Source organism: Harmonia axyridis, chromosome 2, assembly GCF_914767665.1.
Source record: "Harmonia axyridis chromosome 2, icHarAxyr1.1, whole genome shotgun sequence".
Lineage (NCBI taxonomy): Eukaryota > Metazoa > Arthropoda > Insecta > Coleoptera > Coccinellidae > Harmonia > Harmonia axyridis.
In genome coordinates, this window is record NC_059502.1 from 51863199 (window position 1) to 51879122 (window position 15924).

Sequence of the window (15924 nt, forward strand, 5' to 3'; positions counted from 1 at the left end):
TTACGACATCAAATAAGGGTAGGTGAAAGAGAGAAATCTGACTAATTGAAGTGCCTGTAACTTCAGTTTGGCTCAACATTTTTGAGCAAATTAGATCCACTAAGAGTTTCAGTTTTCAGGTGGCCGGCTAGGTCGCCTGACCTAACGGCTATGGACTTTCGCCTTTGGGGAAGATTGAAAGATATAATCTTCCCCATAGACTTTAAGAGTAGGACAGGCGTCCTAGCCACCTGCTGGGACTCCGAACATTACTTCAGAAAACTAATAGGTATGCTATATTTTTGGAATGGTAATTTTCATATCTACCGAAATATGTAGAAATATGCAGGGAGCCTCATTTGAAAAAAAATTAAAGCGATATCTCATGAAAACCAGTTTGCGGAAAATGCAATTAACGAAAATGAAAATTGTCGAAAAACACCCTGTAACTATGTAACGGTGATAGGTATGGAGCTAACGAGTTTCTCATGAAAATAAGCCCTCAGACACCGACATCACTTTTCATCTATGTATTATAGAAATAGTACTACCCATTCAAAAGTGTTCAATTTGTCCCACCCTGTACAGGTGTCCCAAATTAGAAAAAAAAAGCATCTCGAGAACTATAAGACTTAGAGAAAAAATCTTTAAGGACTCCCGATCTCTTTTTTCGGAATAATAAGATATTAGAAAGTACATCGTAGATATCTTGATTCTTTCTCGAGTTACAGGGTGTTTCTGAAAAATGACTTTCAATCATTTCTCATATATTTCAGTCACTGATAAGGAAGGCACAATCAAGAGAAGAGTTTGCGGAAGTCATCGCCAACCTTCGATAGAAGACGGCACCTAAAGAAGAAGAAGAATCATTTCTCTATATTTTGGTTTGTGTTCGAGATGTTCGAGGAAAATTCGAAAACTTTTTTTCAGTAATTTCAAGGGTTTTTATGTTACCCATAACAGATCATAGAAATTACTGTTATTACTGTTTTAGAGAATAGTTGGCGTTTTGGAATCTGACATCACATACAGGGTGGTCCAGATTTTGGTGCAATAACTTTGGCGTCGGATAAAACAACTCTTTTCACGAAGAAAATTCCTATAAACATACATCCTAACAAGCTTCCTTTTCAAGATGCGGGGTGTTTGAAAAAAAACAGTTTTACTTATAACTCTAGAATTATTATATTCATTGTTTTAATTTTTAGGTATTGATAATGATAATGTGATGTTTCGAATAAGGTAAGTGCGAGGGTAAGTGCGATGATCCATTTTTTATTGAGAATCTACACCAGTTTTTTTTTTCGAAAAAATTGTTTAATTCCTGAAATCAACAGGGCTCCATTAAAAAAAAATGGTCTCTAGAATTTTTTTTTCATAGAATGTACCATTTTCGAGATAACCGACTACAAAGCAAACATTTTCCACAAAAATTACAAAAATTAATTATTCAAATTTTCCCATTAGTGATAGATAAATGAAAGTACAAAAATCGAAGTAGTGTATTATTTCGCTTTCAGATGGCAATTAAATGAAAATTTCTGAAAGACACGCAAACAATAAAACATTTTTGTGAATATTTTTTATTGTTCAAGTGTCTGATAAATTTTCTTTCTGAAATGTTCAATTGAATACCATCTGAAAGCGACCTATCAATTCATCTTTGCTACCAACCGGAGTTGCATGAACTCTCTTCTTTATTTCACCCTATAAATAGAAATCTAATGAGGTGAGATCTGGAGATCTTACAGGCCAAGTCAGTGAATCACGACGTCCGATCCAGCGATTGTGGAACATTTCGTTGAGTTCCTCAGAAACTTCCAGAGAACTATGAGCTATGTGCTGGAGCAACCAGGATGTTTTTGTTTCATGTTAATAGCATCAATAATAAATAAGTTATGATAACATTTCACGCCATTTTCCAATTTTCCCTTAGAGCTTGAAAACAGTTGAATTTATGAGGTTACGGTTTTCACCAAATTAATTCTGTTAACAATCGAGCCCGAAAATGTGTCGTTTATTTTTATCTAGCTCGAAGTGAGCTCCCCTCACAAGGCAACGAATTTGGGACACCCCATACAGAAACTCAGTGATAGACTCCTCGGTCGATTATCGTAAGAATTGCACGTGTGAATCGAAATTACCGATAATTTTGAATGACAGCGTGTTGTCATGAAAACAGCACGAGTTCATTTTCATTTTTGGAGAAAGAGCCCGACACCGAAGGTGGAAGGCTTTTTTTGAAAATGACCGAATGCAATTTTTCAAAGAAAACACGCTGGAATGCGAAATTATCGGTAATTTTGATGCACTCGTGCAATTACTTACGATAATCGACCGATGGGTCTATCACTGAATTTCTGTATGGGGTTACCGACCAGATCGGCGGTAGCAGAATGACATATCTGGACTGTGGATCAGATCGCTTAATAGTTATTTATAATACAAGTGCAGAAGGCATTGATATTCTTCCACGAGTTCAAAATTCAAAAACGAGCCACGAAGTGGCGAGTTTTGGAATGAACGAGTGGTAGAATGAGTCTTCTGTACGAGTATTATACATTATTTTCTCTAATTCATTGCATTTTTATTGAAATCAATGAAATATTTCCATAAATATCATTTAGTGATTTTTGCATTGAAAAATGTTGGTTGGCAGAACTGCTTTCTTTAAGACAAATTGATGAATTGACAGATAAAGCTGTGCCGGAAAGTTCGGAGTACCAACATATAATAATATAGTTATTTATAATACAAGTGCAGAAGGCATTGATATTCTTCCACGAGTTCAAAATTCAAAAACGAGCCACGAAGTGGCGAGTTTTGGAATGAACGAGTGGTAGAATGAGTCTTCTGTACGAGTATTATACATTATTTTCTCTAATTCATTGCATTTTCATTGAAATTGATGAAATATTTCCATAAATATAATTTAGTGATTTTTGCATTGAAAAATGTTGGTTGGCAGAACTGATTTCTTTAAGGCAAATTGATGAATTGACAGATAAAGCCGTGGCGGAAAGTTCGGAGTACCAACAAAGAATAATGAAATATAACCATGAAAACTGTGCGTTTCTGATATATTCTCGCACGATTTTGTTCTACAAGATGTGGAAGAATGAACGGAATAACCACAGAATTAGAGAAAAATATAACCATGAAAACTGTGCGTTTCTGATATATTCTCGCACGATTTTGTTCTACAAGATGTGGAAGAATGAACGGAATAACCACAGAATTAGAGAAAAATATAACCATGAAAACTGTGCGTTTCTGATATATTCTCGCACGATTTTGTTCTACAAGATGTGGAAGAATGAACGGAATAACCACAGAATTAGAGAAAAATACTTCTCGTGTGTGCCTTGCTAATGTCGTCCACGAATTCTTCTCAAATTTCTGAAATTCGAACAAATGAACACTGATTTTGACGATGGTCTAAATTTTTCAGTGACCCCATTGAGCTTTTATAATATGACGTAAGTCCGTCAAAGGGCCTTTGGTAGAATCGGAAGCAATCGGTCAATTATCATCTTCAGGAGAAGTTTTTATATTTCAGTTCTGTTCATTTCAAGGAGAATGCAGATCTAACCATTATTCTTCGATAATAACAGTGTGCAAAGTAAATCCGAATTTCCAGTGCTGGCGAAATATTCGTTTGATTAGAATTATCTGCGGAACAATTGAACGCGAATCGCACGAACATTTGTAATTGCTAGAGATCTATTGTTGCTGATTATTATTTAAATTTCGACATTCACTGCTAGAACGAAAAAAACGAAAAATCCCACGTCGAGATTTCATGATAGATATCTTCTCTTGTATGGGATAATTGAAAAAACAATGCAGTAGTTGCCAACTTCTTCTAGTAGATGTTTAGATTTTTATGCAATTCGATGAACAAATTTAGACACACACACTAAACCGTCATGAGTATAAAAACTGAAATTTACCTGTTACTCAGAAAATTATCAAAAGATTATCTCAATTGACGGACACTTTACATAGTGGAAAAATCCTCGCCAGGCAATATTGAAGATCCCTGAGAAGCCAGACATTATTTTTTAATAGAAAATGTGTCGAATTTTCAATAAAAAATTTTTTCGAATTCGGTAGTTATTTACTTACACTAAAGGTATTGATAGTTTGAGCTAGAGATATGCTGAAGATACATAAAAAATTTTCCAACTTTTCTTGATTTTGATATGAATCTTGTAAGTACCAATATCATAAAAAATTGGTAGTCATTATATTATAGCCAGACAAATAAAATCGATTAACCATATAATGTCGTCCATGAATTCTTATGAAACTTATCTCAATATTCACAAATGAGCACTGATTTCGATAAAATTTGACAATTTCTAAACGGTGTTGAAGCGTCATCTTTCCAGAATAACCTACTGAACACAAATGACAAAAAATATCAAAAAACAATACAGTTATTATTTTATTTATAAAATAGGTCATCATAACCGATTTAAATTGTATAATACCTACCTATTGAAAAACCTTAATATTTTATGTATTGCCTAAGGTCCTAAGAATTACCTGTATTACTTCCTATTGCATTTTTGAACAGATATTTTGAAATGTTATCTGGTGTAGAAATCTTTATATTAAATATAGGAAATTTGGAATGATAGATGGTTACACAGCTAGTGCAGTTGCTCGAATGACCACATTTCTTGCTTAAAATACAGAGTTTCCTCATGTTCTATATTTTCCTATATTTTATTTTAGAGAGTTTCAAGCCTCAGTTTGCAGATGATTATTCTTTCCAAAAAAAAAAATTCATCATGACTTTTTGCTTAAGAATTGGCTGTATATTGATACTGTTTGGCACTGACGTCTTTCAAATTTCATAATTTATAAATTTGGAAGTCTCATTTATCATGCTACAGTTATTCAATTATTTATCCACAATGGTTGAGCATCCTTTCAAAAATTTGCAATTTTTCATGTAGATTCTCGTTTCAAATCGTTCATCCAATATGACTTATACAAGACATTTATTTGTTTATTGTTTATATGTTGCAAACAGTGTCATCTTATACTGAATTGGTAATTTTACACCATTAAACAATCTTGATAAGTGGTCTTTAGCTCTTAGGTAGGTATATACTTTTCGGACAGAAAACTATGCTTTCAAAACGTTCTTCGAAATATAAGTATTTTCCAAATCTAGTAAGAATTTTCCATGACTTATATAAAAAGCATTAACTTACCCAAAGTATGAAATCCTTATGTAAGCGTTGAAACATTTTAAATGCACATCATTTATTTCATATTTCAATACTGGAATGAGTATAAATATTTTTCTTTCAATATTTGCCTCTACATTTGACATTTTTTCCACTTCAAAGTTGTATCTTTTGAGACGCTTCAATTCATATCAACATAGAAAACTAGAATTTTTTTTAAATATTGATCTCAAAATCTATGGATGATATTAATGAACCATTATAATGTGTATAATTTATCAATATTTTCTATGATTTGTCAATTAATTGTGATTATTGCATTTATGTAGATTATATCAAAAATTAAACAAACCTAATCTAAACTACACAAAGGTGGATAAGAAACAATATCAGTAGAACTCTATTCAAGTAAAATGTCGAATGATTCAAATAAAGTACATATAGGATTCAGAATTTCAAATTTGTAATGCAATTACATAGATAAGTTTTGAACGTCTACAAATGTTATAGGTTCAGGTATAATTAAATCTAAATTCTCTTAGGTAACACATCTAAAAAGGATTCCTCTCAAAAACAAGTTCATTTGGACTGATTACCTTGAAACACTAAATCATGGAAACATTTAGAAATGGTAATAACAAAAAAGACTGGATAATTCAGAATACAAGTTAACCTTAAATTTTGTACATCTGCCAAATAAACAATGGTTATGCCAGTCTACAATCCATGGAAATCAGGGCTACGATAAACCTCGACTTGTTTTTCCAATTGTTAAAATTCTACATTGAGTAATGAAATATTTCAATTGAAAAAACCAATATATAAACAAAAATAATGTCCTTCTCACCTGGTAATATGAATCCGCCATTTTGAATGCAATTCACATCACAGGATGATTATTTATGTGTACAACAAATGTATTCACACAGTTAAAACAAAATCCATTACACTATGCTATTTCACTCTATTCGAACCACAAATATTTGAACTTATCGAAATACGCGTCCAGTATCTTCAAAATAAACTTAAGAATACGAGACGACTATAATAATTCAAAAGCACCACGTTCACTACTTTGCCGACCAGCATAAAACTAATAACAACAATGATCATAATTTCATTGGTGGAGATCAAATGTCGCGTGTTTCTAACGGGTGAACAACAGGTGCCGCCTTTGTTGGAACAGTAAAAATAATACAAATTAGGAGATTGGGAATTTTATACATTTCGAATTGAATATTTTTCGTTAATGTTTAATCAAACAAAGTATCGAGTACTATATTAAATGAATTGGGTGTTTCCCAATAGCAGCGATAACGAATATTTTTTTTTATGTTATAATGATATTTGGGTCACTTTGTAAACTTTATAAATCTTTAAAACTAAAACCTGTAACTATCTATTAAGCCATCTTCATTAAAGCAATATATTCCATCTTGAAGTATCCTATTAGTTAATTATTGGCTTAAAATACATCAGGACTTCAAAAGATCGCCAAGAACATTTTATACAGATTTTGTACTCATTACCCCTTTCAAAAATAACTTGAGATTTTCAAAAACACCACCTAATATTTTTTATTTTATTATTTGTACAATTATTCTCAAAGTATTTTCAGTAGAGGATATCGAAAATAATTATCAATAATCCATCTTCATAACTATGATGATAAATTTAAATTGAATTATTGTCTCCATGTACTGGACTTGTAGACTCTTGATTTTCAAAAATTTAGAGCCACTCAATTTAATTTTTGAACTATTTGAATCCATAGAAGTCTTGATGATTTATGCAATAGTTTTCTGTGATTTAACCTCAATGACAATTAGTCTTTTGAAATTCAAAATTTGATGATTTCAGGTTTTATATGCTAATATGAAATTGGCTATAGTTGAATTTTTCAAATCGCCTTTTTTCAAAAAAGGCTTACCTTTCTTCATTATATGTGTGGGAGGTTCCTTTGGACTGAAAGGTTTTACTTCTTTAAGGTGAAAAATAATCAAATCATTCTTACCAATCAATCAATTTCGTATATTATTCATAGATATGAATACTCCAATAAAAGTTCTATTTCCCGAGAAGACTTTGAGAAAGAAGGTATAAAAATGAAACCCCCAAGTGAGGTTACAATTGAAGCTGAATATGAAAAATTACAAAAATTAGACATCGATAATTGGGAAAATGTACGAGGTCCTAGACCATGGGAAGAAGGAACTATAGAGGCAAACAAAAATAGACCGAAATAGTACTAAAACTAAATATGTTTTAAAAAATTAAGTTATAGTCAATGTAATTAGTTAAGATTACTGGATAGTATTAAACTATTTACATATTCCGTTTTCAGAATTGTTTTTTCAGTAGTTGAAAAGATTTGTTGTTATACAAAATTCGAAGTGGTGATCCAAAAATTATATCAGAAATGATAGACTGGTGTTGTATGGATTAAATAGTAGGAAATTAATACTATGTATATCTTCTATCATTTTTGTTATAATCAACAAAAGAAATTTTATACTTCTATCTATGGTACAGATTTACCTTGGCAAATATTTACTTTGGCTAATCAGATGGACTTATCTGTCCCATTAGAGGGTATCCCTTATTTTCTACACACACACTGGTCAAGTTTAGTAAGAACAACAATTACCAAACTGGCAAATTATCTATGGGAAAAGTTGTATATTGGAAAAGAAATTAAATAATAATTAAGATTTATTTAGCAGTAAAATTTCATATAATTAAATTAAAAATACAGGGTGATCCTAAATTGGAAGTACAAACAAAAATGACGGATTCCTTGGATCATTTTAAGAAAAAAAAGGTCCTATAAACAATTGCCGCAAACAATTTGTTTTCGAGATACAGGGTGTTCTAGTTTGATTCTTTTCAAGATTTTTCTCATAGCATATTTTCTGCACAAGATATTCAACTCAAATTTGGCATAGATATTCCAAACTAAAGTTTTCATCATGTGATATGCTAATTTTGAATGCAAATCTAGAGGTAGATAGATCTTTATTTGTAATCAAAGTAGGTGTATATGACTGGGGCTACATAGTGTACATTTTACAATGTTTATGAAATTATATAAAAGTCCCAAGAGACTGTTTTTTATATAATAATAATAACAGTACTTTATTGCCAATTGCATATGCAATAAAGTACTGTTATTATTATTATTATATAAAAACAGTCTCTTGGGACTAGAACGTGGAAGAATGGATTTTTTATTTGATTTTTGGATCCTATGCATTTCAAGACGTAAACTTTGACAATTTCAGGCCAGGTTGAAAAATTTGTTTCCTCAAATGATTCCCAATGTTTTTTTGTGAAAATAATAGACTACAATATGTAAAACTACTTGACGCCAATACACCATTACATATCTCGAAAAGGCAAAATCAAGCATGCTTTATACGGTTTTGTTCCAACAATTGAAGTAATCGACATTGAATTGAAGCCAATGTTATGCCCTTAGACGTATCGGGATAATAAGTCTATGGTAATACCCAATGATCTAAGCAGTGCTTTGATTCCAAAAATTAGATAGAGAAAGATTGAATCGTATGTCATGTGACCATGATGGAAAGGGCAAAGATGTATAAATTTCAACTATTGATTAGGGATGCCAAATCACGTGATCTAAAATAGTTTGATATGTTCAACCAATCAAAACATTCGTTGGTTGGCCTTTTAGTCAGGAGGTGTAAACTTAGTATCTCACCTTTCTGTTGAGCCCATTCCTGCCTTTCTCTATGCATTATGTACTTATTATTAGATCGGTTGTACCAAAAAATCAAATTTTCATCAACTTTCATATAAGAATTATAGAAGTTAAGGTTGTTACAAATATTTTCAGACCGACAGACAAGAAACTAAAGTTGTTTAAAATGACCTAAAATTAATTTGAAAGCAAAGGTAGAGGAAGCCCTAGGTAAACATTTGGGATGGAAAAAATCTGTGAATCTGGAATTTCGAAATTTATTCTTACAAATAATTTTTTTTCCTTCAAAAAAATTTAAAGTTTTATTATTGTAAATAATGTTAGATGAAAGAAGAGAATAAACAATAACACACGGATACCCAAAGTGAAAAAATATTTCACCAAATCAATTATGAGATTTACTTCAACCATGCCTTTATTTTGTGCTATTTACAATTTACTACAAGTATGCCTTTATTTTGTGCTACATACATATCAGCTCCTTTTTATTCAATAAAACTTTAATATAAATCATACAAATAACATTTTCAATTTACAAAAATTGTTTATTCAACGATTTTGTCAAATCTTCTGGTGTTTTATTCAAAATTAGGTGAGGATTTTCATACAAATTCGATGGATTATTGATTCCTTCATAGAGTTGTTTGTATATGGCTATAAGAAGATCAAAAGCCCTCTTTTGTATGGCATGTTTATGCTTGGACGATGACAATAAGTTAATTTGAGGAAGCAATGAAGACTCAGGTGTAGAAATCAGGTAATCCAATTTATCCTGAAAAAGAATTTCTTCAATTTAAAGAATTAAGTATTGTAATAGATTGATCCATTTGTGTTATTTCAAATTTCTCAGAAAATAGAAAATATGTAAAAGCGCTGCTCTACAAACTTACCAAAAATTTTCGTAGATTGCTTGGTTCCATTCCGGGAATGCTAGACAATGGACCATGACTCTGATCCTGCAATATAGTATATATCGGGCCCAATGACAAATTAGCCACTAACGAGCTAGCCTGTTCGGAAGTTAATGTGTCAATTTGTGCATCCGACTGCGCTTGGAGCCTTTCTAATCTCTCATCCATAAACTCGTACAATGATAAACATGTATACATCGAATACATACAATTCAATAGATAAACAGCCATATCTGTAGGAGGCAATCTTGATGCTTGTTCATTTACAGCCCTCAATGTTGGTTCTAATATACTCTGGGCAATCTGAAATTAAATTGTCCTATAACAAAAGATAAAACTGTACTAGAACTCCAAATCTGTTTTCATCAGATGCCATGGACGATTGGTGTCTCTTCTCTCCTATTGAAGGGAATGCCTTCTATTAATTTGAAATTAAGACTAATTAAAACAGATCCACCAATAAGGAAACAAACCCCAATACCTGGCCCATGGGGACAAAGTGACCAAAAGAATGCAGATCTCTTAGCTCTACATGCTGAAACTTTTTTTCCCCACAACATCTCAACCTGTCGGAGCTTCCAACTTCAGAAACATGACAGCCTTGAAAGCGAGACATAACAATTGTTCAAAAACAATAAAATGTTGAGAGAAATACTAACGAACTACAAATCTTCAGGCCCATATAAGATAACAGCAAAAAAGGAATTTTCAAAAGAGGGAATTAAAATATTACGTTCTTATACATTGACATTGTGACACATGTAAATGATAATTATGAGGTCTGAAATAAATTATTGAAGAAAAAAATTTAGTGCTAATTGATAGTTTTTATACTTAAATCAATCTCTTGTTCATTATCTGGAACGTGTCTTGTAGATGTATATTATTTATAATTTTTTTTCTTTTGTACTAATTCTGAATTTGAGTTTATCCAGTAAAAATAAATAAACATAAAACCAAACAGAAGTGGAGGTGATGAAACATCCCAACTATTGGAACAACTTTATTTGTTTGTGTTGTTATTATAATATTAATACGCCGTTTAAAGAGTGATACTGAATTCAATATTTTATTCTAACAATTTAATTGAAATCAAAAAAAAAAAATCTAAGAGGTTTAATTTTGAATAGCCCGCTATCTGGGCAGCTGTCACTTCTCTAGCTGTTATCTTTTGACATTTGACAAGTGAAAACTACGCCATTACTAAGAACCGAACGATACACGCTTTAACAACGCATTGAAATTGTTAAAATTCACTAGAAAAATGGTGAACATTTTGCTGTCATAGATCACAAAACAACTAAGAATATTTCTGCTGTTGACGAAAACCCAGGTTTGTCGATTGGTCGTCGTTCTTGGGAATTAGGATTGTTTATGACAGGAATTGAAAGAATTTGTTGTGGACAATGTTAATTGCCACACAAGCAACGAAACAATTGCAATTTTGCAAGAAAATTTTTCTGGCCATATTATTTATCTAGGTGATCATAAATGACCACCAAGACCTTGTGTCTGTGCCACTGCTCCACAATAAATTCAAGACCTTAAAGATGGCATTCATGAAGTTATCGAGGACAACAGTCGCAAATGTACAAATTGGTAATTGAAAGTTTCATAAAAGGATATGGTGCTGCATTCGTAGATGTGACAGCAAATTAAATAATCATCCATTGATTCTTCTTAAAATATTCTAGTTTTTTTTTTCAATATCAAAACGAAAATTCTTATTGGAAAACCCTATATGACCAAGAAATGTCAGGTAGAAAACTGATTAGACCACTGCTGAAAAGCCAGGAATTTCATAACTCTGTTCAATCGTGAAAGCTTTCAGTATTATATTACAATATTCGCTATAAAAATAATAGAAAAAAAAAGTTTTTGGGACTTACTCTCATCATATCTGTCTCTCTGCCTTCACTCATATTTGCTGTAGATAGAAGGTCCCTCAAAATGGCAAGTATGTGAGTTATAGCAGGCGTAGGACACAAATCTCTTTGGGGAGCTTCTATTCTTATTAACATATTGCCGATTTGTTGATTGAGAGTGGTCATAAAGGTTTCTTCACTGAAATTCTGTAATTCCGTTAGGGTTATTTCAAGAGCACCAGCTGGAACTATCTGCAAAAACAGTTCTTTATATGAAGCCACTTATTATATTTGATTTTTGTTTGTTTTGTATATTACCTTGCAAATACACTTTTTATAATATCTTATCAAATTTGTGACAGAGTATATAACAGCAGCATTGTTGACAGTATTGAGAATTTTATCCACTCTAACCTTTAGTGTTTGACATATTCCTTCACAAATACTGTTTAGTGCTTTATTCAAAGCATTCGATAGTTCTATGAGAGGAAATAGCTATTAGTTGCTTTACATCAAAATTTATGCAGTATAACGATATATGCAAAAATTTCACTCCCAAAATTACCTTCCGTTTGTTTACAACGAGAGACAAGCATATCTATATTGTTTTTTTCAATAGGGATCGACTTATTTAACCAAACCAGCATGTCTGTTATATAAATTTGGGGATCATGTGACCTAGTTTCTATAGGAGCTGGTTTTCCAGATGGGCCCCCGCGAGTCAATGCATTTATAAAATCCCCAACAAGAACATCTCTCCTGGCAATACAATATTCTTCTAAAATGTATCTGAAAAAAAAAAATTTTTTGTTGCTATCAATTCTTTGAAAATTTCATTTTATGCTTTGCGTAGTGAATGAAAGAAATTTGAAAATGAAAATTTGTTGCCATGAGGCACCGATAATTATATTATACTTTATTATTTTGTTAAAACATAATCAGTTCAATTTTGGATAACAAATTTATAATAAAATACATTTCATCATATGTTCTCACTGAATTTAAAGACCTTTACACTAGATCTTCTTTCTCTATTGAGTTTGTAAGTTATGGATTAATATAGAGGCATAAATGTTTCAATGTTGTTTCAGAGAAATGTCAAATAAGGTAAGATACTTGATAATTGAACTTGTATGTGTTATTTTTTTTGAAGAAATAAAATTTATATCCAAGTTTTGAAGCAAGATTTCTTAAACAAATAACTTAATTTTCATAGGTACTATTGGTACAAACAACTATCTAACAGAATAAGTTGTAAATAGTGAAAACTATAGACAATTAGATTTTTTTCAATGCATAATAAATTTGTTGCCGTGTGTTTTTTTTCACAGATTTAATGTTTTAATGTATCATTTTAACTGTATGAATTGACGACAGAAGATGTTAATGATGTATATGTCTGTGTTTATTTCTCAATAAAGACTATTCCGTGGGAATCCTACATAAAATCCAAATAATATAACCAAAAAAATAATACACTGGCAATGTGGGAGGCAATATGATTCCTAGTTCTCCACTCATAAGGCTCAGATAAAATAACAGCAAAAATGCTGAAGAAATTGCCAAAAGAGAGTGTAAAAATATTATATTCTTTTTCAATTGGCTTAAGCAATTCAAACCATCGGAAATTATTATAATACCAAAACCAGGCAAAAATCCTCATAATATTATCCTATATGCCTATAAAACAGTTGCCAATTTCATCCAAAACCTTGGAAAAGCTGATTTACCAAAGAAAACCCTAACGATGTCTCATCTTATCGGCCTATAAGTTTCTTGACAATTCTGCACAAAATCCTGTAAAATCAGATTTACCAGAAAATTATTGGAATAATAAATGTGGAACCAGATTAGTTGAGCCAGCACCACTCAACCATCCAAAAATTCCACAGGGCAGTACACTAGATTAACAGGCATTTTTTAATATGAGCTAGGCATTTGATAGGGTTTGGCATGAAAACCTTCTTAACAAAATTTAGGAAAAGCTCCCATCCTACTTCTTACTGTTAAAATCTCACCTAAGAGATCGCATCTTCAACACAAAATTCAATGGCGAATATTCCAACCAATTGAAACAGGTGTGCCCCAGGGGAATGTACTGGGCCCCCTACTCTACCTCTTATACCCTGCGGACCTGTCCACAACTGACATAATAGACCACAACAGATCCGATGATGTGCTGATGACACACACATACTAGCTAGTGCTGGACATCCTGCAGTAGCATCACCTAGACATGCAGTTTAAATCACCTATACTTGCTTCAAAAATGGTTTGAAAGATGGAAAATGAACTTTAAGAGTCAAAATTGAACCAGGTAACATCCACATTGAGAAAAGGAAAGTGTCGTGCAGTCAAAATCAATAATAATTCTATGCAGCATGTAGCAAATGTCATCAGTATGATACTTGAACCAAATATCTAGACGAAAAACTAAGTTGGAAACAACACCATCAACATAAAAGAAGGAAACAAGTTGGGAAGAATCAGAGATTAAAGCAATATGGACTTACGACATTGAACTAGGGGAATGCTCCAGCAAATCTACTATAAATATCATTCAAAGAGCTCAATCTTCATGCTATGCATGATTCACCATGGTATGTTACCAATGCAACATTGCACAATAATCTGAATAAACCTTAAATTAAATTTAACGTGATAATGTTTTATCACGATACTCTGAAATACAAGCGGAAATTTCAGAACAGTACACAAACCAGAGCGAAACTTATTTATCATTTTCAACTGAACCAAATTGATTTGAATGATTTAAAATAATAACATGTACTTACTCAAATAATACTTTTCTTTCTTGTAGTCTTTCCATTGTTAGAGTCACTATTTCTGTGTAATCTGGATGATCAATATTTCTGCAATAATTTTGTGTCCATCTGTACATCCTTTCCAAAGCTCCTTCCTAGTATAGAGTTTTTTTTAAATAATAAATTTGTCTCCCACATAAAAATAGACATAAAAAATACAACAATAGTTACGACAGTAATGCTTTCTGTGGAAAAATAAAATTCAATGCAATACAGAAAATATTTGATGAATTGGGTTCTAACTAGAAGAAAACTCACTAAACTTAATTTCTGCAAAATTATATCATTATAATTTTTTATCTTTCCCTTTGTAAAATAGTCTACCAAAATTCCAGTCGTTAGAATTTATCTCAGCAACAGAGTTGCTTGAAAAAAAACTACTTGTCATGCATACTCGTGATGTATATCCACAGACATATCATTTATGTAGTAATACTACTGATTATATCTCTCATTTACCTGATGTAAAGTCATTTGCTCCATTATATCAAGAGCTAAAGTTTGGTGTCCAGTTTGCATCAACAATTTACAATTTTCATGAATATTATGAACTTTATCCAAAACACTGAATATTTCTTTTGTTATTGGTGAATTCCGATTCTGTTTATTACCATGTAGTATAAGAATTTCATCAGGTGTTAACTGAAATGTTTTTAAAAATGCTTTAACAATTACTTGTTGGATTTCATTATTTAAACTGAAATAAAATAAAAACCATTAAATTTTTTGGTAAAATATTAATATCTATTGATTCATACCCATCGTTTTGTAAACTGCTGGTTTGATCCAACAATTTCCTGGTATGTGTTTTGGTGTTCTGTACTTTTGTTGTCATTTCTTGAAGCTGTTTATTAATCTCCATTATGTCTTTATAAACTGAATCGAAGGAATCCTTGACTTCTCGGAAAGAAGACAAGAAGTTTTCATTGATTTCAAGGCTTTGTTTTTCTATTTGACTCCTGAGATTTCTCCTTGCCTGAATTGTATTTTCCTTATAAAATGTAGATAGTTGCTTAAGAGCATCCAGTGTATCCTGAAATCATTAGTATGGTAGTTTAAATTAAAAGCATATTGGGATATAAGAACTATGTTTAGGATTAAAATAACTGATATTTACCTTATCATTTTCAAATCGTGATTCTAGAACTTTATTCAAACGTCGAGATAATAAATTTTCGTTGTTTTCAGGCATATTTATGTGTATGTTGTTTTTTTTTGCAGTGAACAATAATATGAATAAATATATTTATTTATAATTATAATTACAAAAAAAGTAATACTGTTATTATTTTACCCCACCTAAACTATTTATTTTTAACCAGAATTCAACATTTCATTTTTTCAAACACCTGATTCGTAGACATATGAAACAGCAAAAAAATCATGCGCGCTGCTAATGACAACTTCAGTTTTTGT

General features: G+C 31.5%; 3 protein-coding genes across 4 annotated transcripts in view; 1 reads left to right on the forward strand and 2 right to left on the reverse strand.

Moving 5' to 3' along the window:
* LOC123672267 (serine/threonine-protein kinase N) overlaps window positions 1–6287 on the reverse strand; it is an 86997-nt gene extending 80710 nt beyond the window's left edge. Inside the window, exon 1 of one of the 2 annotated variants that reach the window (XM_045606302.1) lies at window positions 6031–6287. In XM_045606302.1, coding sequence (XP_045462258.1) covers window positions 6031–6051 — 21 coding nt within the window. In that variant the 5' untranslated portion in view covers window positions 6052–6287. Of the gene's footprint in view, window positions 1–5207; window positions 5346–6030 lie in introns of those variants that run through there. The other variant, XM_045606301.1, reaches the window with a different exon arrangement.
* Window positions 6288–6988: 701 nt separating this feature from the next.
* On the forward strand, window positions 6989–7518 carry LOC123672276 (cytochrome c oxidase assembly protein COX16 homolog, mitochondrial). The gene is made up of 2 exons (XM_045606323.1): window positions 6989–7171; window positions 7228–7518. The coding sequence occupies exons 1-2, from the start codon at window positions 7059–7061 to the stop codon at window positions 7427–7429; spliced, it is 315 nt and encodes a 104-aa protein (XP_045462279.1). The 5' UTR covers window positions 6989–7058; the 3' UTR covers window positions 7430–7518.
* Window positions 7519–9304: 1786 nt separating this feature from the next.
* Window positions 9305–15923, reverse strand: LOC123672272 (conserved oligomeric Golgi complex subunit 6). The gene is made up of 9 exons (XM_045606318.1): window positions 15626–15923; window positions 15267–15541; window positions 14968–15205; window positions 14479–14603; window positions 12249–12472; window positions 12002–12162; window positions 11708–11935; window positions 9798–10121; window positions 9305–9679 (listed from the first exon to the last, which is right to left on the reverse strand). The coding sequence occupies exons 1-9, from the start codon at window positions 15698–15700 to the stop codon at window positions 9440–9442; spliced, it is 1890 nt and encodes a 629-aa protein (XP_045462274.1). The 5' UTR covers window positions 15701–15923; the 3' UTR covers window positions 9305–9439.
* Window position 15924: the final 1 nt, after the last annotated feature.

Bases quoted from the DNA above. Each gene is read 5' to 3' on its own strand.
- LOC123672272 (XM_045606318.1), bottom strand. From the start codon at position 15,700: ATGCCTGAAAACAACGAAAATTTATTATCTCGACGTTTGAATAAAGTT. The intron at 15,206-15,266 runs GTATGAATCAAT...ATTTTATTTCAG, and splicing joins AGCAGTTTACAAAACGATGG to TTTAAATAATGAAATCCAAC. The intron at 12,163-12,248 runs GTAATTTTGGGA...TTCCTCTCATAG, and splicing joins TCGTTGTAAACAAACGGAAG to AACTATCGAATGCTTTGAAT.
- LOC123672276 (XM_045606323.1), top strand. From the start codon at position 7,059: ATGAAATTGGCTATAGTTGAATTTTTCAAATCGCCTTTTTTCAAAAAA. The intron at 7,172-7,227 runs GTGAAAAATAAT...TATTATTCATAG, and splicing joins AAAGGTTTTACTTCTTTAAG to ATATGAATACTCCAATAAAA.